Source organism: Protopterus annectens, chromosome 6.part1, assembly GCF_019279795.1.
Source record: "Protopterus annectens isolate FY-2018-M chromosome 6.part1, PAN1.0, whole genome shotgun sequence".
In the NCBI taxonomy this organism is placed as follows: Eukaryota; Metazoa; Chordata; order Ceratodontiformes; family Protopteridae; genus Protopterus; species Protopterus annectens.
The window spans coordinates 519,036,892-519,060,856 of NC_056738.1; the positions used below are offsets into that span (position 1 = coordinate 519,036,892).

General features: G+C 39.4%; 1 protein-coding gene across 1 annotated transcript in view; it reads left to right on the forward strand.

Annotated features, from left to right (window-relative positions):
• Window positions 1-23,965, forward strand: part of NBEAL1 (neurobeachin like 1) — a 2,263,075-nt gene that overhangs the window by 450,700 nt on the left and 1,788,410 nt on the right. The window contains exons 12-13 of the mRNA XM_044075407.1: window positions 8,840-8,946; window positions 21,318-21,404. Of these exons, the coding sequence (XP_043931342.1) occupies window positions 8,840-8,946; window positions 21,318-21,404 (194 nt within the window). The remainder of the gene's footprint in view (window positions 1-8,839; window positions 8,947-21,317; window positions 21,405-23,965) is intronic.

A 23,965-nucleotide genomic window follows, 5' to 3' on the forward strand; every position in this document is an offset into this window, starting at 1 on the left:
CTTCCTCAGGACAAAATGGAATGTTACAAGGAACAGTTTCTGATATTTTCTAACGAATCTTTAGCAACTGCCAGAGAATTTATCAGAACTTGAGATTTACTGACCTGTGCTATTGTCATGATTCCCTTGGCGAGACATCACGTAAGGAATATGCAACTCTTTAAATCATTTTGGACCAAACATGTGTATCACCTGCCTTTTAAATTCCAGTGTTTGGGTTTGTGAAAAAACAATTACCCTGATGGGTGAATCAGTTGTCTCTCAAGCCAGGTCTTCTCAACCAGAACTCTACTCACTCTGTAACCACGGATGTATTCAACTTTACTTGGAGGGATGTGCCAAAGGGGATAAAAGTCTAAGACCTCTTGAACAAGCAAGATAAATTAAAGCACACAAATGTGAAAAAAAATGACAATAATAATTGCTTTCTAACCTCTGAACAATCTTTGGACTACAGAACTCTGCTAATAATCACATTAAACACCATAATGTTGTGGTACAAAAACAAGGGGGAACCAGTTGCAAACCCCTTTCCAGACTAGCTGTGGTAGTCTAGGAAATAGAGGCTTGGTTCATACTATCCTTCCAGGCTACCCTGCATTTCACCAGAACAAAGCATATTGCAGTTAAGCTGAGCAGGACCAGGGTAGACCCTCTTGAATGGAAGTTACACCTTAGGGTCTTCTGGGAATTTAAGTAATTTGTGTGCAGTAGCCTTTTGTGTCAAGTTACAGTGAATAATACAGTTTTGTTAAAATATTTTGGAAAAAACACAATTAAATTTAAAATGTAATACTTTAAGATCAAACTGACGTAATCTTGTTTTATTGATTCTTTTGTTATTTTATACTCAATTGGTTTTCTATGTAATTGTTGTTATACCCTTGAAGGTCTTTTGACCAAAATGCTAGGAATGCAATGAAGTGTCTGCTGCACTTGATCATTATTATTGTTATTCCAGGAACTGGTTTGTCTGTTTGGAACTCCTCAAGTAGATCTGTTTGTCACCAGAAAATAACAGATAGTTAAAAGAAATTCTGCTATAGGACTTAGGCTTAAGAAGTCTGGTAGCTTTCTTTTCCTTGGATGAAAATGTACTTGTATGCTTTTCGTCTGATAACCAGGGTTCTTCTAAATGTACCAAAGGACTGTCCAAGGATAATTATGGTGATTCTGTTTTAGCCTGGCCATCCCCCATTCTCCCTTTTGAAAGTGGCCAAGGGTAATTACCACAAGCTTCCTCACAGAATAGACTTATACAAGACAGGGGCTGTTTGATGCACCACAGCTTTCACCTTCCTCATTTAATTGGCTGATAGAATTTTAGTACCTTTTATGTATCCCCCCCCCCCCCCCCCAAGGACATGCAGCAAGTATTAAAGACCATATTAAAGACCAAAGAAACCTGCTACTAGAAAATCTTGTATGGGAAAGTGGAAAATATTTTCTAGTTGCTACCATGAGAATAACCAGGAGCCTTTCAAGTCTTGGACTCCTTGGTTCAGCAGTATTTGTGTAAGTTGTTATCCTCGCCCCCTTCTTACTCTTCTAATAATATTAATCTTTAGGCCGTCTCTGTTTATTTGCCCCTGGATCCCTCTTTTTACCTTACCTTAAGTGAAACAGTTTTGAAAGGGTTTTGCGTATCCATCCACCTAAAAGATAGGTGGCTTCTTCTTGGGATCTATTTTTGTGTTGGAAAAACTTGCACCGTTTCCTTCTGAACCTGCTCATGAGGCTATGTGAAGTTCTTATTTGGAAAACAGTGTAGTGTTGCTTATTGCTCTGATTTCTGTAAGGGGAGTGCTTTGAGTTGCAAGCTGTTATCTTTTGCAGAGATATGGGTAACATTGAGAACAAGTACTTCCTTTTGTAGTTGATATGTTTTCAAAGAATGGTACTTTCCTCCTTGGCTACTGCTGTTGAAATTCTTGTTAAGACGCTTCTCCTCATTTCTTCTTTAAAATAACTTTTTATTAAAATGTTTTAAAACAAAAAACAAAATAAAAGCTACAACCTAACCATTTGAAAGTTAGCGTTGTAACACAAAACAGAGATGAGCGCTTTCGGTTTATCAAGAAGGTTGATAAACCGAAAGCGCTCATCTCTTTTTGTGTTACAACGCTAACTTTCAAATGGTTAGGTTGTAGCTTTTATTTTGTTTTTTGTTTTAAAACATTTTAATAAAAAGTTCTTTTAAAGAAGAAACAAGGAGAAGCGTCTTAACAAGAATTTCAACAGCAGTAGCCAAGGAGGAAAGCACCATTCTTTGAAAACATATTTGCGCATTTCTTGGGTTTTCCGTAAGCGTTTGCTCACTTCTCTTTCTACTCCTTTTGTAGTTAAGGTTATTTCAGAGCTTACATTGTTTGCTTTCTTCAGAACAAAAGCAGTAAGGGAGAGAGAATTTTACACACTCAGGATGTTCTGGGACACACAAATTACTGTACTGACAGGACAAAAAATATTCAGGACTTGTAATCAACTGTTTATTTCCTGAGGGTAAAGAAAGGGACATTTTGTGTCAAAACAGACAATTTCCGAATGCTTGTCTCATGCTATTGCTTTTTGTTATTCAAACCATAACAAGGCACATCTTGTCAAAGTCAGGGCTCACTCTACCAGAGCTTTGGCTACTTCAGTGGCTTTTTGGAAACCGATAAACTCTAGAAATACACTAGAGGCAGTAACTGAGTCATCTGTAAACCTCTTTACCAAGCACTGCAAACTAGATTTGATCTGTAGCAGGCTTTGCTTGGAGTATTTTCCAGGGGATCCTAGACTCTACTTCTTCCTCTTGCCTGTCTTTCTAAGCTCTGGCATTCATTCCATGTAGCATAAGCTACTGCAACGGTGATTTAGTGATGAGCATAGTACAGTTGTGTGAGTAAACTTGCTATTCCACAGTCAATGTTCAGACAGATCACTTTTGTACAAGCCACTCCTTCCCTCAATCCATCCACTTTTTTTACTTTTTTTGCCAGGGTGTGTTTTTTTTTTTTTTTTTATTACTAGAGTTCCTGTCTTTCAGGACTCTATCCCCCTCTTCTGAGGCAAGAAAGCTCTGAACCTTTGATGCCCTAGCCACTGATTTTATACTGCTCTCTAGCTGTACAATACCTAGGGTGCATTGGTGATACCCTAAAGCTTTAGAAGCTGGTCCAATCCTAAGTTAGACTTCCCTGTTTCTTAAGGCTACTGCAGCAGTGATGTAGTCAGACATCTGCTGTTATTGTAAGTTTACTTAAAATATATTTTGTGGTCCAGATGCAGTATTTTTGCAGACAGCAGTGTTTAAGCTGGACATCAACTGCCACATTTCTCCTCTTTCTTAGACCCTCCCCTTCTCAGTCATCCACTGATGCACCTATCTTTAGCTTTGTCTTTGTGTCCTGAGGAGAGGTTTTGATCCTGTTCTGTTCTCTAATCTTTCAGAGACAAACATGCTGAAGGAGAGTACTGGACTTACAGCTGAAGGCTGCAGTACTCCACTGGTCATTTTACTTATTTCTGATGTCCTTACTGCAGTGTTTTGTGTCCTGTCATTCAGCCATACAGCAGTCCATTTCCTCATCCTAGATTCTTCCCCATTTCCTCTAGCTTTTCTGTGAGTCGTGTTTAACTGAGTCATAGACTTTGTTGGAAATCCCAATAAGCCATATATACTAGTACTCCCCTGTCAAGTTCACCTGTATTCCAGTCGTAAAGCTGGATCAGTACTTAACTGTTGGCATGAACCCATGTTGGTTGCTTGCTGGAATTTCTCCTTTAAGTGCTACCCTCCTTTCCAGAGTCTGTGACCTCCCTGCTATTACTTTTAAGCTAAAAGGAATATAGTTCTCCATATTTTCCTTCCCTTTACAAGGGTACCACACTTGCTGTCCTCTGGTCATCAGGCAATTCTGCATTGGCTGGCAAACTGCTGAAGAGCTCCATCAGTTGGTCTTCCAGCACAGTAACCAGATTAAGGATTCTGGGAGATATCCATTTGGATATCAAATGTATATTTTTATATCAAGTATATATTTTTATATATTTGTATATCAAAGTACTCGTCAGTGGCACAGGAAAATAACTTTCTTGGGTGGCGTAAGCCAGGGAACCTTGTTGGCTAGGCTTGCATAGGCCCTTGGGCCGATAGCCTAGTACCTATCTATGAACCTATGGGTCCTTGCAATTCTAGCCTCTTTTAGGCACAGCTACTTTCCTACCTACCTTTTCCCATTAATGGCACAGCTACTTTCCTACCTACCTTTTCCCATTAATGGCATCTGTCCACTGCTGTCCCCGTTTTCCTTTTCTCCTTTTGAGCATCACACTCTCTACTTGCCTTGCTTTGTGAAACACTGCAGAAAAGGAGTCATTTATTGGTCATTCTTTTTTTTTTCTGGTGTGCTGAGATGTCCCCACCACATTTGCTTAGACCAAGTCTGTTCCTTTCTCCTTTTTGCTTTGTGAAATTTCTTGTTACCCTTCTTTATCACTTCCATTTTCCTTTCTTTTCTCCTCTTATGCCAACCCTTTTGGACTGTTTTTCCTGTACCTTCCCATTCCCTTCTTTTCACCTCTTTTCGGCCCTGTTTTTTGCCTTAATTGCCAAGCTCTTATTTGTCTTTGTAACCATATTGACTTTTTTTCCTTTTCTTCACATACTTCATCATTCATCCATTCCTAGCATGTTTACTTCCATGATTTGTTTCCAGTTTTGTAACTGATGCTTGAGCCCCTACCCTAGCTTGGCATTATCTATTTTCTTGAAAGGCGCTCACCATTTATTTTATCCTCCGTTCTCATTAAAGCACACAGCTGCATGATTATTGATAGCTCATAGTGCCTTTACCTGTGCATCCGTGACTCCATGTGCATCCGTGACTCCATGTGCATTTAAGTAGGATCACATATACTTTTTGATATAGTCCTGCACCGTTTGGCTTACCTGATCATAGTTTAAATCTTCACTGAATTCCCTTCTACCCTGAAAATTGAAACCCCTTTTCTACTCCTGACATATTCATTTCTTCCTTGACTTTTGCCATCTTCAACCAAACTCATTCTTACTTCCATATCATCCTCTTCCCTTGATATATCTTGAGGATGATGCACTGTATTGATCCACTCACCTGGTTTTACTGTCCACTTTTATTTGCCTGCCAGGGTACTTAACCACTTTCTGGCTCTGATTGCTCCCTTCCCCATTCTACCTCCTCTTTGACATCACATGTAATAACATGGTGGCTACTCTATTCTTTAGCATGATATCAGTAGTGTCCACTCCATCTTTCTACCCAGAATTCTTGCATTATGAGTTAATACTACATAGCCATGCTCCAAGTCAACCTTGTTTTTTTGTACTTCATTATGTTGTATCACAGTAACTCTTCTTGGCTTTGTGTGTAGAAGTTGTTCTGCAACGCTTGATTTAGTCTTCATCTTTTTGGTTTGCCTGTATGAAGTACCCCCTGTTGTTTCTTTTATTTCATCCTTTTGACTGGTTATAATTGCCTAGTTTGTCTGATTATTGAAGCTGCACCTGGCAGCTTCCTCTCTTTTGTCATCCTTTTGCTCTGCCTGTTCCTTATCTATTCAGGACTTGTGTTGATCAGCTGCTTACTTTGTACACCAAGTCCATAGTAGTAGTAGCAGTAGTAGTAACAGTAGTAGCAGTAGTAGTAACAGTAGTAGTAGTGGAAGCGGTAAAAGCATTAACCAGAAGTTGTGCATGAATTGAAGGTTTAAACAGAGTCCTGAGCTTTGCTGTCGCATGGGGATTTTTCTTTAGTATAAAGTAACCCCAACTTGGTGCAGAAGTGAGTATAGCCCTCTGTGTGGGGGGTGGGGGGAGCTTTACCCCATTTAAAAAATGTTTTTAAAGTATTTGAAAGTCTAGACTCAGTTTGGCCACAAATACTTTCGATCAGGTAGCTTTTGTTTACTCAGCCTCGCTAACCACTTGAATCATAGTTGTTCAAAATATTTTGTCTCAGCTGAAGTTAGTTCTCCTTCCCTTCTTTGATTTTCTTTACAAGTCTGTTCTTTCAAAACATCATTTAATAGGTTTTATACCAAATTGCATCTTGTTGGCTGACTTTAGAAGTAAGCCTTTTGCACTGAATAACTATTGGTATTTTCTCATTTGCTGTTAATAGCTTAACATAGATTGTTTCTCTCATTACTATGGCTTCAGAGTATGCCAGCTTGCCAGGCATGCCCAGATAGTCAATACTCATTTCTTTTCTACCTCATCATTATTGTATTGTTAGTGTTGTCAAATGTTTGCCTCCCCTCCAGAAAACCACATAGGCCCATGCCCATCAGGTTTTGCAACACCTTAGCCATTCTCTTAGCTGATATAGACATAAACGCTTTATAGTCATGGTTCAAAATTGAAATCGATTCAGTGGTTTTTTCCTGTGTTTGGTAGTACGTCCAACTGCTTACTGTATTTATTAGGCTGCTACATGGATATCAGTCCACACTTTTCTAGACCTTGCAAGTTGGCTGGTCAGCTTAGAAATAAAGTTCTTTAGTACTGGAGTACTACAGAACATGCTTATAAACCTCTACCTAGGTCTTCAGTCAGGAATCCATGCTTCTTGGTACTCTCCCATTTATGTAATTATTGTACTATAGTAATAACCCTTTTGAAGAACAGATTAATTATATGAGGTTACTCACTAAAGCATTAGAGGATAGTATAGAAGGATCATTGCTGCCACTGGAGCTTTTAGCCTCCTCCTCCTCCTTGGCAGGGCCATAATTTACAATTCTGGTACCCTGTGGCAGTCCCTGATCTGCCCCCCCCCCCCCAAGTTGAGAAAAAGAATACCCTTTAGGCTATTGTATAGCAAGTGGCTTCCTCCTTTTAATACCCCACACAGGAAGCACCAAAGTGCTTCAGTCCTTTCCGTAAATGTAGTACCAGCATTCAGTTCCAAATGCAAGTAATGTATTTAAAGACTGATTGCACCCCCTAACAGTTTATTCCACCCTAGTTGAACACTTCTGCCTCTTAGTATCGACCAAGTATATTGAGGCACATGCCTGCCTTCTATATTTAAGAAGCATCTGGAGCGTCTTCTTGTTATGCTTTTCTTGATGTCAAAGTCTTGTGGGTTGGATGAGATTGTGTATGGATCTAACCCTTTAATCCATAATAGACTTTAAAGCTCTTCCATGTTTGCTTGTGGTGGAGTATATAGAGGATCCAGGATAGAACCATTTACTCCTTTTATAAGTAGTATGGATACAGGAGCTTATCTTGGTAACTCTCAGTTTCAGAAACAATAGAAGCATTGCAGCAAAAATGACATTTACATATTCAAAATGAAACATTAAATCAAAAGTTATTACCAGTTTGTTACTCTCCTCTAAATAACTTTGCAGTTTTCCTTTAGCACTTTTGGTGTGTGTGAAACATTAGCATTTTTTTGAGGTATGTTTAGAAAACTTGTACTTTTGGAGGTCTTTCAGTAATTTGTAGGCATTTTCAGTTGAAAGCTTGTTATGCAAAAGATGTTATAATTAGTACTGTTTAGGACATAAAGCTTTGGAGTGTTCACCTTTATTTGAAGACCCCACCCCCAACCCTTTTATGATATCTGCAACTCATGATAGACGGACTTGCCCCATTCCCATTCAAACCCATTACTTCTGTGAAGTTTCTGTTGTGAGCAATATTCTTCTACAAATAGTGGTTTCTGACTTGTCCCTGAACCAAGTCCATTCATTTTCCTGTTTGCCATTCAAAAAGTGAAAAAGCAAGGCACCGAAAATCCCTGTCACATAGGTTTTTCACCACCACCATCTCAGATTTTGCCAAAGACAAATGACTGAATTTAAAAACACTGAGCAGTTGTTTATTTTCTCCAAAACATGAGAAGGTGGTCTTGCTGTTGCCAGACAAACCCTTTCCGGATGGATTGACAGTTGCATCATATGGTATGGCAGCTTCAACTGCTTGCTTCAAGAGTGGCTTCTCTGCAAAAAATATGCACTGAGGCCACTTTGTCTTCACTGCATACCTTTATCAAAGATTATTGTTTTTAGGATAACTCCACAAGTTAGGCATCCTTCGATATTCTGTATTTTAAAAGCAGGTCTCCTAATCCATGGTTCCTGGACTGTCCACTGTCTCCTTCCATTCAGGTGGCTACTGATTCAAACAGGCCATCACAGAGTGCAAGAATGATTCTTAGTAATAAATATACCATATACATTCTTACTGTCTAATTTGATGTCTTCCCTTATACCCTTTATGTGGTAAGACAGCCCCTCCATCCTGCCTTTGGCGATTCCTATAAGTTAGACAATAGTTACTTTTCAGTAGTGTAAGTGCCAAACATTTATTATTTCTTAATTTTCAGGTGGTTGGGATGAGCTAGGAGGCTGAGGGCTAAGTTATCTTAAGTAGTCCGTGTTTAACATCAAAGCATGAGCTGACGCTGAACACACTCATCCCAAGAATGGTATCTTTTGAGAAGAACAAAATTGCCAGATTATGGTTGGTGGAGAGTATAAAACCAGCCAATGGTCCCATTAGAATGGGTCCCCTCATCAATAGTTGATAGTGTAAGAACCTGTCTTTTTGTTGAGATGTACATTTTTGGTGTTTTTCTTTGGAAATGCATTGTGATTTCCCATAATACAGTACTTTTCAAATTTTGTTGACAGCAGTTGAGATATATTATCAAATGTAATCTGTGTTGCCCTGTTATGCAAATAAGGATACCATGTTCAGAATGTTGTTTAAATGGCTATGTAAAGACTGCCATTCTTATATAAAGGCCACTGAGAATGGACCAGTTTTGAAGATTCATGGAGTGTTTTTTTTTCCTCTCAGACACTATCATTGAAATGCTGGACTGTACCGATCGACCAGTGCTCCAGGCAATTTTTCTCAGCAGCAACTGTTTCGAGCATTTACTCCGATTGCTGCAGAACAGCAAGGTACAGCCATGTATCCCTTATTTTTTTTTCTATTTTGCATTTACTCTTAGGGAGTGAAGGGACATCATTAGTTGCACAGGATGGGGAAAGCAAGATTTGTAACTTTGTGGTTGTTTTGAACTTTTATGTTTTTCAGTAATATGTTATTTTGTTTTTAAATGATACCTTTGTATAAGCAAGATCACTCTGGCCCTGTTTTCCCACTACATGCTTGCCCAGTACTTGATAACAGGGGACCAAGTAAGTCATGTTATGGAACCACTTTGCAGTGTTAAGTGTGTATATTAGTCATTTTGTACTTTATTATTGCTTCCTTGAACCTTTTTGTTTGAATAAATCAACCCTTGGTTTTTATATATTTTAGTGCAATGTCCTTTTAAATTATTTTTATTCTGTTCCTGTGGGTGCACAGTAGGTTTAAGAATCAAGCACATTTAGGTGACTTCTTCCGGATTCTTTTTCTAGTGGCGAGCTACGGGGATAAAAACAGGACATATTGGCTCTATATGTCTTTCAAAATTCTGTTTCTACCATCAATGTTGGCAGTCCATTCCATGGATTTACAGCCCTACCTGTGAAGAATCACTTGAGTAGTTAGTCCATACATTCTTCTGCTTTTTGTCCCTCTTCCCATGCTCTCCTTGTTCAGGGTGACACCTTGACTTATCCCTGATGTTATCTTGTGCGCCAATGTCATATTTCCCCTGGTCCCTTCTGGTCACAGTTTAGAAGAGCTGGAGCTCCTGTAGTCTTTGATCACTTCCCTTCCCCTCCATCGTGCATGTATCTCTGGTGGCTTTCCTCTGGATTTCTTCCATATAGTATGGCTTCCCAGAAGTACACCTTAAACTTGAGATGTGGTCTGACCAGGATGTTGTACAGTGGAAGGCTTACTGTTGTAATTCGGAGACTTATATTTGAGTCTCAGCATTACAAAAAAAGCAGATGGGGGGGGTTGCCCTTCTGCACCCCCCGCCTCACAATATGATTTGCTTGATCTGCTCCATTCCCAGCTATAACCATAGGTGCGACCACCTATCATATCCTTGCTAGCTGTAGATCCCCCAACGTGAGTCTGGAAAACCATACCTCCTGCTTAAACCTATTGTAATCTCTCAACATTCAGCCTAGCACCATACTTGTGTGTAACGTCAACTACCCCTTCATAAACTCGAAGACTAGTATGACCCATGATTCACTTGCTCAGAGATTATTTTGACTTTGTCAATGCAAACACCCTGGAACAACTAGTTAATTGCCCAGCTAGAGGTACAACTATCCTAGACTTAGTACTGATGAACATGGGGGAGGGGATGCTGCTGCCTCCAGTGCAACAAACAAATTAGAGAGCTGCTCAAATCTGCCACAGTAAACTATGAGACAAAGATGGCCTCCCAGGTGAAAGATAACCATAAGCCTTTTTAATTACTAACCACAGAGGCTCAGCAATGTGCCGAGTTAATCATGAATGGCAGCATTTAGACTCAGTCTGAAACAGTAGCAGACCTGCTGGCCAACAAGTTCAGTTTAAATTTCTTCCCCATCACCTCTTACCACATCCAAAGAAAGACCCGCAGCCATCCCCCTACTGATCTTTGAGGGAACAGGTCCTTACTGTGCTCAGTAAAGCCAAAAACACAGCCTCCATGGGTCCCGATGATGTTCCAGGATGCTTCTTAAATAGTTGAAAACAGAATCTATCAGAGCCACTAGAAACCTTCTTTAACTACATCCTCTGGGTGAGTTTTGTCCCAGACGAACAGAGGACTGCAGCATTCATCCCTCTGCACAAGAGGGGCCCATTAACTGATCCAGGGGACTAAAGACTCGTAAGCTTGATCAGTCTTGTGTGCAAGGCCATGGAGGGAATTATTGTGGACCTGATCAATAATGACTTAAGAACTATCAAAATACTGCACAAGACCCAGTATGTCTTTGTCAAAGGGAGGTATTACCTGCTCAATCTGGTGGACTTCTTCAAGAAAATCACCAGTCCATGGATGAAGGTAAAATAGTACACAAAACTTATCTAGACCTAGCCAGAGCTTGTGACACTATCCCCACTATAGGATCATAGATAAACTTAGAGTTGGGCATAAACACCTACATCATCAGATAGCTAACCCAACTGGCTGACAGGACACGTGTTGTCTGGATAGGTGACTCTACTTCTGATAAGAAACCAGTTACCAGTGGTGTCCCACAGGGCTTAGTGTTGGGACCTCTCCTGTTTAATATATACTTTTCTGAAGTGAAGGCTAATGTTCACCAAGTTTCCCAACAAATGTAAACTGGAAGCAATCATTGCATCCCCAAATGATATTGACATCCTATAAACAGGCCAAAAGTGACAAATGACTGATGTCAAAACCATGGTCTGAAACTAAATGCTAAAAAATGTGTAATCATACCCTTTGGTAATTTGGATATATCTGCAAATTCCAATATTGATAGCACACTCATAAAAGTAGACCCCATGGTGAGGGACCTAGGAGCACAGATAGATAGTAACCTAAACTTTGACCACCAGGAAGCTATGGTAGTGAGGTTATCTTTCTATGTGGCTCAACTTATAAGTAAAGGCATGGCATCAAGATCAAAGGAAATCATAGTGCCATTGTATGTGCCCTCATCAGGCCCATAATTGAGTACAATGCTCCCTTCTGCATGTACCTAACCAGTCACTTACACTAAGTGGAACAGCACCATAGGTTTCTCATGAAAAAATACAAAGCGTAAAACTAAAGGCTCTACTCCATCTCATACTATTTTTCAAGAGGGGACTTGTGCTTGATCTACAAGGCATTCTGTGATCCAGCCCTGTTGAAAATGTTAAATATTCACAAGAAAAATTATATGAGGGTGTGACATCCCCACTCTGGGCAAGTAATCAAGGAGCCTGAATCCTCACCACTGACACTGGAGAGGGATATTCACTTGGAATACAAATGGATACACTAAGTATTTCCAAATGCAAAACTCTCTGCATCAAGCACAGTTTCCCTCAAGAGCACACAGGGAATACAGCAGCCTGGGGTCCGGATTTCTTTACATCTGTTTCCCTCCAGGGCTCCAGTAAGGCTCCCCACTAGCACAACTATAAGGTTAAGTCTTCAGCTGAGTGTCCAAGCCAAGTCCTCCAGCACCCTCTCTCTCAAACCAGCTCTTCATGTCCCTGCCCCAAGTAGCACACACACACACACACACACACACACACACACACACACACACACACACCTGGAAAGGCTGGCACAGATTTACCTGCTGTGACCCCTTCTGCCCAGACTGTAAGGTAGTTATCACTGCCACTAGACACTACAGTGCCAGCTACCTAAGGTTCTTGCAAGGGTACCCAATTATACTGAGTGAAATTAATATTAATACAAATGCTAATATTGATCAAACAGCCAGGCTCCTGGAGTGGCCACAGTGTCTCCAATAGATACAAGTCCTCTCAAGGGTTAAAATATTCTCTAAAGGACCAGCCACAATGAAATGTTTAAATACATTTAATAATAAAAGAACATGAAAATATGAAATATTTATTTACAGTCAACACCAGAGTTTGTTGCAGGAAATATTAAAAATAACACAGCTGGAAAGATTCCCACAGTTACAGAAAAACATACTTAACTATTCTCACTATATTTTTCTGACTGATTTAGAGAATTACTGTTCCTACTTAATAGACCAAGGCAAGATGAAGTAGGTTTGGGATCCTTCTGTCATGTTACAGGAACAAACTGCCCTGAGACTTCTGTCTCACCTAATTAATTTCCTACTAAATTTCCTAACTAATGTTATGTTCCACCACCTATACAAGTTCAACCATATATGTGTTTATATTCAGTTGTTTAAAGTTTTGTTCTGTTTGATACTATGTATATATTTTTGTTTTTAAATTTAACACATTTTTTTTGTCTATAATTTATATTACTTGATGTGATGAATTTGTATGTAAGCTTAAGCTGGAGCTTTTCTCCCCGGGCCTCAGCTGAAAATGGGCACTGTCCCAGTCGGACCGTCCCGGTAAACAAATATAAAATAAATAATATTAAAACACATTATTTCTGTACAGAATGACATTGGATACATCTGGTCATCTGATTTCTGGTTCCCATGCAATCCTCCCCCATTGCTAGAAACTGCCAGGATTTAGCACTTACATATCAGTAGTACACACACAAGACCATTGCTCAGATCTGGTGCAACTTCTGCAAGTCATAAAACAATCGCAAACTTCTACTCCTACAGAGACCAACAAACCATGCTTCTTACAGACATTGTGTCTCTGGCTTCATTCACAACTGTGAGATAACATCTTTATGGCATAGGCCCAGTAATTTCATTTCTTACTATTTTCCAAAGATAGCTGGAGCTGAGCTTAACATCTTCTCTTCCAGTATTTTTTGTTAACATATATATTTAATTTAGTTATGATACAGTACCCACTGTTGGTACATTTTTAACACAAGCAATTTTACTAATACATTTTCAACACAAGCATCTGTATAAATCATTTTGATATTTGAATAACATATAATTCTTTACTAAATTCCAGTTAGCTATGCTGGCATATGTTACACATCCACTGCCGTACTTTTCCTGGCATAGCTGGGCAAATACCTCACATCGTCACAGAGGGTTAAATGTTCCATGGACCTGAACCTTATTTGTGACTAACAGAATTTGCTGGAGAGACAAATTTGTATCCCAAAGGCTACCTCGTCTGTGGAATAAACTTCCCATCTTTGTAAAACAAAGCCCATCCTTCACTATCTTCAAAAACGATTTGAATAAATGAATGGGAAAATGTAAATTCACTCCTGGGGTACTGCCCATGTTCTTTATGGATAGAGGCAGTCTGTAAAATGACTTGGGGCTTCAACACCCAAAGACCCACTACTCTAATATTACCCCATCCCATATTTGGGAATTTGGCTATAATGTTATCGTATCCTGGGTATTATTGGTTAGCCTTGTAAAGGCTGTTGTGCAATTAGCCTAGAAATAACCTATGAATGCATTACTTCTGTGCACTAACTCCAAGCTTACCATACCACAGAGAAAAGGGAATATTCCAGAAGATAAAATCTTGGACTTGGCATAGATATAAGTCCCTTTTTAAGAGTCTCAGAATTTAGAATTTTTACCTGATTTAATCCTTACATGTCCTTCATTTGACCACTGTTACAGTATTACTCAGGAAGTATCCTGAAAAACATGCTGTACGTCCATTTGCTATGTCAAGACTTTTGCGCCTTCTTTGCACTCCATATGTCCAATCTATGATGTGTGTGTGCATGAGAGTATGTCCTAGTACCTAAGGGAGATATGGGCACAAAGTTCCTCAGAACTTTATTGCCAGCAACACAAGATGGAAAGACTCTCTCTTAAGTCTCTCTTAAGTCTGTCAGCTTTATGGTCTGTGCTGGTTTCCAGTCATTGTGGGTAGGTAGGTATCTCCATTGGGACCCTTCCAGTTGCACTAACTTTTTGATAAATTTTTCTCATTTTTTTTTCATGTCAGCTAAGAGAAGTTAATGTGACTGCGATAGGCAGATTCACTACAAATGTAATCATTCTAAGTGCTTATTTTGCCCAAATCCTGATAATAATTTTGGGGAGTGCTCCATTTGTAAGTCTTTTGTCTGTAAGATAATAAGAAGTTGTGTAGTATCACTGAGAATTTATTTAGTGAACCAGAAATGCAAGGAACTTGCTTACAATGGGATGGCCTCCAAGTTCTTTAATTATAGACATCCTTTTGGAAGATTCTGTTGTCTGGACAGAGCTGGATGTTTACGTTGAGGCACATGATGAACCTGCAACCATCTGGATTTTCTCTCTGCTCTAATGTGAACCCTCAGGAGGCTGGCAGGGCACAGCTTGCAGGTACATCTGTTAAGTCTGGCAAGGCCATGAATTGGTAACCCCAGCTGGTGATTTCTGAAGAACCAGAAGACACTCCATACATCCTAATTTGAGGACATCCTGGGTACCCTTTTTGAGTTAAGACAGGAGTTTGGTCCCTCTTGCATCATTTCTACTGACACTTTTAAAAGAAGAAAGTGTTTTTATCTCTCCTTTTACCCCTTCTTCATGTAATCCACAAGAGGAGTGGTACAGTTTTTCTAATGAGTTTTTAAAAATATTTTGTATATTATTAAAGCTACTTATTTTTTTCCCTCTTCCTCTGTTACAACACAGAGGAGGAAGAGAGATACTTGAGAGGAGGATTCTTCAGATTCAAATGTAGAATATTTGTCATATCATTCAAGATCTTCTTTTCTATCAAATAGAAGTCAGGGGATGAAAACACTCTTTATCTTGACAAGGAATTTTTGACACTGTAATAAAGGTACAATGCTTCCACTGGGACAAAAACTATAGCGAAGCCTTCATCCATCCCTCCTGCATTGAATACTTTACAGGATGCCTTCTTGTGTGCTTCAGCACCCATGTCACAACCCCTAGCTATGAAAAAATAAGTTATATAAAGTCTCAGATTCTCAAATTTTATTTATGTTATTTGACATTTGGTTACCAGAAAAGTGTAACTGGGCAATAACCTCTTTTCAACTACACTTTTTCTTCTGTGCCATAAACTTCCAACCCAGATGACCAGGTGGTATTGGTTGTCCATTTCTGATAACCTGAACATACTAATTTCAGACATCCCTGACTCTGGTAATAAAAACTACTATTGTCTTTGCTTAGCTCTGCCATACAGGTTGCAATATGTTCAGTAAAGTGTGGCTATGAAGCTGCTGATGCCTCTTCTAGAACAGCAGCACCTGCGTCTGTTTTAAGGAGTTATTCATGAATACAGTTACACTCCTTGCCTGATGATGTCACAACTACATTGCTGTATGCCCCATTGGACAAAGGCAGTCTTTTTGGGCCACCATCTATCATCCTATCAGAGAGCTGTATAATTAATCCCACATCTCCCCAAAAGACATGTTTTATTCAAGATTATACATTTTTCCAAGAATAGAGGTGACATAGTGACCTGTTTTTGGCTCATCAGTCCTGAACATTTTCCTAAGAATTCCAAAATTCAAGGCGGTTCTCCAAAAGTTGTCTTACCGTTATTCTCCCACAAGCCTTTCTGGTTACCTTTGACCTTAAGGACACCTATCTTCAGATTCCTATTCACCTGTGTCTGTAAATGCTTAGGATTTTCTGTATTGTGGATTTCGTTTTCAGTTTTTTGCTTTGTTCTTTGTTTTTTTCTACAGCACCAAGAATTTTTGCAAAATGTTTAGCCCTGTGATAGTATTATGCAGGCTCCAAGGTATCCATATATACCCTTATTTAGATAATTTTCAAATTCAGAATGCTTAAAAAACTCTACAGGATCTGCAGTTAACTATGTATATCTATTTCTTTGTCTAGTTTTCACCCTAAACCTGGAGTAACTTGCCCTGTAGCCTTCCCAAAGTCTAGTTTTTCAAGGTTGCCAGCGGAACACTTCTTGCATGATGACATTACTTCCTTAGAAGAAAACAGTCTGTGTCCTCTTTCTTTAAGTCCCTTCCATCTTTAAAAGTGAACTCTGCAAGAGATTTTGTGAGCCCTAGAGTTCATGGCTTAAACACTATAAATGATTCCATTTGTCAGATTCCCCATGAAGATTTAATTGTTAATCAAGTTAATTTGGGCACAACATTGCCGCCCTATGAACAACTAAAATAAAAATGCAGGGTAATGAACTGCAAATGAGACACTAGCACATCCCCATCCACCTTTTAAAAAGAGGAATTTAAACAAAGAGTAGTGAAAATTTATTTGTGTGTTACTTGGGATTATAGAAATTTCTTTAAAAGTTATAGCTGGTGAGTAGAATAAAATGAAAGTGGAGTTTAAAAATATGGTAGAAATAAAAGCAAAAGATATGGTTAAGAAATAACAGTAATTATTTAGAGGAGCTGACAAATGTTAAAGTATTACAGAATAAAGTAACTCTTACAGAACAAGAGGCACAATTGCAGAGTGCTAAAGAGAAAATAAGGGAGAATCTGGGTAATATGCATGAGTTTAGAAAGATTGCTGTTGAGCAACTTTTTTTAATAACTCCAGAGCACAAAAACTTTTAACATAAAGATTTTGGAAATTTTATGAAAATTTGTCAAAAGCAGAGAAATGTAGAAATCAAGAAAGTGCGCAAATGAAAATATTTACGAAATACTTAAGTATATCAAGGTTAGAGGTAGATGAGGCTCCACAATTAACAGTTAAGATAGGAGGAGATGAGGTAAAAAAGCCGATGTACAATCAATCTGCAGGAAAGTCTCCAGGAATAGATGGCATTCCTGTGGAAGTTTGGAATCTAGAAGGGAAGAAAGTAGTAAAGACGAGAAGGTTTTGTTTAAAGGGGTGGGGGGGTGGCTAAAGATTGTAAAACCCCGTCAGACCCAGCTTCATATAGACCCATTTCAATTTTAAATCACGATTGTAAATTGTTTGTCTATAATGACTAAAAGAATAGCAAATGTGTTGCCAGATTGATATGGTGGTTTTGTTTAGAGGAGGCAAACATTTGATAACATTAATAGAACATTGATGATCCATTGGGAAGCAGAGTGTAAGAAAATACCACAGTTGTTTGGGAGTATTGATGTAGAGAAAAGCATTTGACAGAGTAAGCTGGGGTTTCATAAGGAGGGCAGCAGAAGCATTCGCATTTCCTGATATAATAAAAAGGTTAAGAGGATATATGAGGGATTGTAGGAAAAATTATAGTGGGAAGGTTTCTTTCTAACAAATGGTGTATGAATGGAACCAGGCAGGGATGTCCTCTTTTTCCCTTTGTTATTTGTGTTATATTTAGAGTCATTGGCGAAGAAAATAAAGGACTCAGAAATTCAACGATGTACTTGGTATCATAATCTAGAAAAGTTGGCTTTATTCATAGATGATGATATTTTGTACTTGATAATAACAAGAAAGGGACAGCTCAGTGTTGTGGAATATCTTTTTTTTCTTATACAAGAAACATATTTATTAAATTATCATGTAGACTCTTACATTTATATAAGTGAAAATAAACCATACCGACAGTCTCAGTTGCAAACATTGTACATTACAAACCATGCTGACAAACTGTAGCTGCAAATATTGCACATCACTTGTAATATATCCAGCCATTGTCGGTCGACCATTACATAGCTCGTTCAATTCCTGCCTTCTTTCGAACCTCTTCCTCCTCTGCATTTGATTCTATACTTCCCAGTATCTCCTATGCCCTTTGATCCTACTCTGTTTTTTTTTTGTTTTTTTTTCCTAAAGATCCCGATTACAGTTGTTTTATCTCTGTTACTATCTTCGCTACTTCTAGTAAGGTTGGTTTAGACTTTTATTTCCATTTTCTAGTAATTCCTTTTTTGGCGGCCATCATAATTAGGCCGTGCAAGGCTTTACTTTGTCTAAGGAATTCTGATTCTGCATCATAGCTAAAAAAAATAATAATTTCCTTAGTTACATCAATTTGCTCACCCAGAATGTCCGACAGTGCAGTCTGCAGGGAATTTTTAAAGTCTGCCAACTCATTACACTCCCAGAACATATGTTCCCAGTTGCCTCTTTCTGCCTCATCACGCCTCCAACATTGGCGGTTTACCTGAGAAAAAATTATTAGGAGTTTACTTGGGGTACAAAATACTTATGTAAACGCTTCCAAGCAACAATCCTAAATATTTTAGACTTTGTTGCATATTTGGGAGACATGCATATATCCCCCCCATTGCTTCTTTATGAATTACTTATCCAGTCTTTCTTCCCAGTCCTTTCTAACCTTCTCTGATTGATTCTTATAGTTATCATGCAGTATTTTATATGCTCTAATTTCTTTCTTCATTGCAACTTCTTTTATAGATTCTGCTAAAAACTATACCAGTGCTGGTCTTTCATTTAGGAACCCCTATTTATTTCTCTTTGCCTGTGCTCTGGTATCAATCCTTTATAGGGAAGGCAATCTCTAAACTGCAGTCCAACTAAGTTCTTGGCATCTTCCCATTCTATTACCTTTCCCTCTCTAGTTATTTGCTCCCAATATCTTGGTTCCTTTGCCAGTTTTCTCCAATAAATTCCAGCCCTTGTTGTCTGTATACCTGACTGCAGTCATCCTTGTTGTCAGAATCTCCTTTCTCCATTCCAGTGTTGGCTTAATTCTTAAAATATTTTCTGCTACTTTATGAATATAATATTTTGTATCATTATTGTTCCCCTTAAAGGTCTGCATCCAAAATCCCATTATCTCCTTATTTTGTTAGCTTGCCCTCTGTTTCATCATCTGTTATCACTATGAATTACTGTTTTCTGCTTCTATGTATAGAAGCCGTAACTGTGTTGCTCTGAATTACCCCTTCAAGTTGGGTAATCCCAATTTGCCCTATTCTATTGAAAGACTAAGCTTATCCCACTTTACTCTTGCCATCTTCTCCTCGCAGATAAAACCCTTCAGCTCTTTATTTATTGGTATCCATAACTTCTCGTCTGGTGCAGCGGTAGCATGGTTGCCTCACAGCAAGAGGTTCTCCCGTTCGATTCTTGGCTGGAGAGCCTTCTGTGTGGAGTCTGCATGTCATCCCTGTGGACGAGTGGCATTCGAAAGACATGCGTAGAATGGGTGTGCCTTCGCTGAAGGTTGGTGTCGAGCTGGCATCTTGGCACCCGTAAAAAGATTTACTGCCAATCATTAGTGGACCGGAGTGCCACTGTGGCAACCCCTAACCGGGAAAAGCCGAAAGACACAACAACAACTACTCGTAAAGCCCTAACTTACTCTATCAAATGCTTTCTCTGCATCAATACCCACCAACAACAGTGGTATTTTCTTACATTCTGCTTCCATTTGATCATCAGTGTTCTGTTAATCTTGTCAAATGTTTGCCTTCCCTCCACAAAACAACATTGATTTTCATCAGTCAATGTTGGCATTGCTTTTGCCATTCTTTTAGCCGTTATAGACATAAACACTTTATAGTCATGGTTTTAGTATTGAAATGGACCTTTATGAAGATGGATCTTTACCCTGTGTGAGGTATTGGAGCTGACACCACTTTCTTCCAGAATGTTGGTACTTCTCTTAAAATACTGTAAAGCAAATCCTTCTTCTTAACTTCCAAACTTCCACAGGAATAACATCTGTTCCTAGGGACTTTTCTGTAGATTGGTTATACATCAACATTTTTATCTCCTCCTATCCTAACTGTTAGTAATTGAGCCTCATCTGCCTCTAAACTTGGCATAGTTAATTCTCCATAAACATTTCCATTTGTATCTTTTCTTGATTTCCATATTTCTTTGCTTTATACAGACCTTCGTAGAATTTCCAAAATATTTGTAATACTTCCACAGGAGCCCTTGTTTTCTTCCTTGTTATAGGCACCCTCAGCTTGGTGACAGCCCTTTGTCCTTTCTGTTGCCTGAGTCATTGTATTAAACATTTTTGTGCTCTAGCATTATTAATGTTGTGGAACATCTTGAGACAGTTTCAATGTTTTTCGGGATATAAAATTAAGATAAACCAATAGCTATAGCTGTAAACTATATACCTGAACAAGAACTGGTCCAGCAATACCCATATATTTATGGGGACATGGTAAAATGAAGTATTGATGTTGCCTCTTCTGGTTCTGTTTTCAAAGGTCTGAAGTCAGTAAATATTTTAGAATCAACCACCATTCATACCTTTAATAAACATTGCAAAATAGATGCATTTCTAGGGTAAGAAATTTATTTTGCTAAATCTATTCTTTGTGGCATTCTGGGCTCTAGTTCTGAACCTCAGTCTTCTTCTCAATCAGTATAAAAGATCTGGGAATATTCTCATTAATTAACAGTACTGCAACAGTGATCAAATGAAGGACACAATAATGCCCGTTTGTTAATCAGGTAGGCCCAGTGGACACACAATCCATTTTCTGTGTGTGTAGGAATTTGTTTTTATATTGTGTACTTGCTATATGTAACTATTCATGAAAATAGTGTTTAGACCTTTATAAGGGCATTTAATCTGTCTTGTAATGCTGTTTTTTTTAGTGGTTTAAAAGTTTTGAACACTCAACATCATTCCCTGCTTCACTGAGAGTACTGAGATATTTAGAACTGATGTTTCTGTTTTAAACCATCTGTGCATGTATGCAGAAAGATTGTGTAAACAGTGTTATATCTCCTAATACACCTTATTGTCCTCTGCGAGTCCAAAATATTATTGTACGAATTACCAAGACATAAGGACTGGTAAGTAGCTTTAGTCCAGTGGCTTCATTTCCTTGTGTGTTGCACAGTTGTCTCCCATACAGCATGTCTACAGTGTTCATTGCTAATGTTACTTTTCCCTTGTTTTTGTGTTCAATTAACAGCTGTTTGTAAGTGCTAGCAATAAGACAGCAGACAAGAATGAGAAAGATGTTGCCAACAAATTACTGACCGAAATGCATGAGGATCAGGTATACATTTCGTTTTCGCCTGCCATCACAGCTTAGCTGGACCCATTCCTGTACCTGGTAGTCGTGGCAGCAGTAAATCTGCTATTCCTTTTCAGTAGTTAAGGGGTTTATTGGGAGAGGTAGAAATCCAAAATAAAAAATTTGCAGTATGAAAGATGCACAAGGTAAAATGTAGTCCGTTTAAAACATCCAGTACAAATGTTTCATTTACAAATTAGCAAGAATATTTTTTGCAGTGCATGTTCATAAAAAATTGTCAGAATGTTACCAGTGTACACTGTTTTCAGTAGTTATTGCTGAGGTCTTCATTTAAACTGGCAGTCTTTTTTTAATTTAATTTTGGTAAATTTGTGGCCCCATGGCCTTTGTGTCTGTGTTTAGGAGATGTTCTTCATCTCACATTGCTGCAGTCCTTACATATGGGTAGTCCGCTGTCCTCGGTCGGCCCGAATACCAAAGTATTAGGCTGACGTCGGTCATGGGCGCTCAGATCTGACATCAGAGCGTCAGGGTATAAAAGCGCATGACCGACGTCATATCCTCAAGTCTTTTTTGCCGCATGGTCCGATGCAGAAGCAGCATTTGCAAGTGCCGTTCGGCGTTCTGAAATTTTCGTATTCTGAGTTTCAGACCGAAACCAAGTTGGGCTAAGTACCCCGTTGGGGAATATTTTTGTTTTTTCTTGCCTCAGTTAATTCCGGATGTCAGAAAAAGTGAATAATTGTATTTCTTGTGGGAAACAGATACCGCATAGGGATTACCACTCTCTTTGTATTCCTTGCTTGGGACCTGAGCACGACGGAGTCGGGTGTCGCTTTTGTGCTAGGTTTAATAAGCGCACCATTAAACGTAGGTTAGATTGCGCTAGGCTTGTCTTCGGTAAGCGGTGTAATTATAATATGCCGTCGGATCCTCCGACGCCCGCTACCGCGAAGAAGCGCAAAGACAAATCTTTAAAGTCCAGGCAGGATGAGTCGTCCGTTCCGGACGCCGGTTCTTTAGAAACTACGGTGGAATCTATGGATCCAGCCGAGGTTTCAGTTGAGTCTCAGGGGGAGGCTTTAATTTTGCAAGATGTGGCCTCTCAAGAGTCAGGTCAGGCTGAGGGGGCCTCTCAGGTTGCTGTTCTCCCTTCCTTGCCTAAGGTGGTTAGGCCTTCTCCTTCTGTCTCTAAGGCTCCTTCCAAAGGCAGACCTGGTTTGCCTTCCACGGGTGTCAGTCCTAGTTCTGCAGGTTCTGTGCCTAAAAAACACATGCTTAAAATGGCAGAAGATTTAATTTCTTTAATCAGAGGTTCTATGCCCCCTCCTGATAAGAGGCCTAGGGTGGAGCCAGAGGTGGAAAGTTTGGAGCAGGTTTCAGATTACTCAGAGTCTTCGGCTGAAGACATTCAGGATTTTCCTCCTTATTCTGATTCAGACGCAGAGGATTCCACTCCTTCTGCTTCTCCTCCAGAGGATTTTTCTTTTTCAGAAACCATGCATTCTATGAGGGAACATTTTAAATGGAAAGGTCAGAATTTCTCAGATGCCCGAAAGAGGCTTAGGGAATTTTTGTTTTTACCACAACATAGGCCCTTGGCTATACCTCCTGTTTTGGATGTTGTTTAAGACGTTTTCTCCGAGGCTTCCCTTAATCCAGACTCTCTGCCTCCTGCGCCAGTTAAGCCAGACAGGTATTACAGAGTACCTGAGGCTCATAAATATCTGTATAAGAGTCCAAGGGCTGACCCAGAAACTATTAGCCAGGGACCTAAGGGTGTCAGGGCTTCTGTTGTAAAGAATCCAGTTCCTATAGATAAAGATGCTAGAGCTTTGGATAGATGGGGTAAGAAAGTGTATACCTCTTCCACTTTAGCAATGAGGGCTTTGAATCGCCAGTTTCATATGTTGAAGTATCAGAATTTTCTCCTTACTCAACTAAAATCTAAAGTGGATGCTTTGGCAGAGGGCATAGAGTGTAAAGAATTACAGGATTTGGTACATGCCTCTGAACAGGTGGGTAAGCATTCTTTGCAGTGTGGTTTCGATGCTTTACAGGCTTCTTCCAGGGTGGCTGCCACGGGTTCAGTTATTCGCAGGCACGCCTGGCTTAAGGATCAGAATTTGTCAGAGCATGTTAAAACTAGAATTTTGGATGCTCCTTTACAATCTGAAGTTTTGTTTGGTTCTCCTGTGGAGTCTGTCTTGAAGAAAATGGAAGACAAGGCTAAGTCAATGCAGACGGTTAAAGATTTTTTGCAGGTGCAGCCTCCTAAGTTTAGCAGGAATTGGCCTACTAAGGGATGGGCTTATCCTTCTTCTGATTCACAGTCTAGGGGTAGATCTAGACATGGTAGGGGCAGAGCTCAGAGTACTTTCAGGCCTAGAACGTGGAGTTCACCTGCACAATCTACAGGTGAGGGCAGGGGCCAGTCCTTTCGTAAACCGGCCCAATGACCTGCATTTTCAGCTGCCAGATTCTTCCTGTCTGGCAGCTCCTTTGGGAGGAAAGTTGGCACTCTTCAAGCAAAACTGGCTTTTAGTCACCCAGGACAAATGGGTGTTGGACATTATAGACCG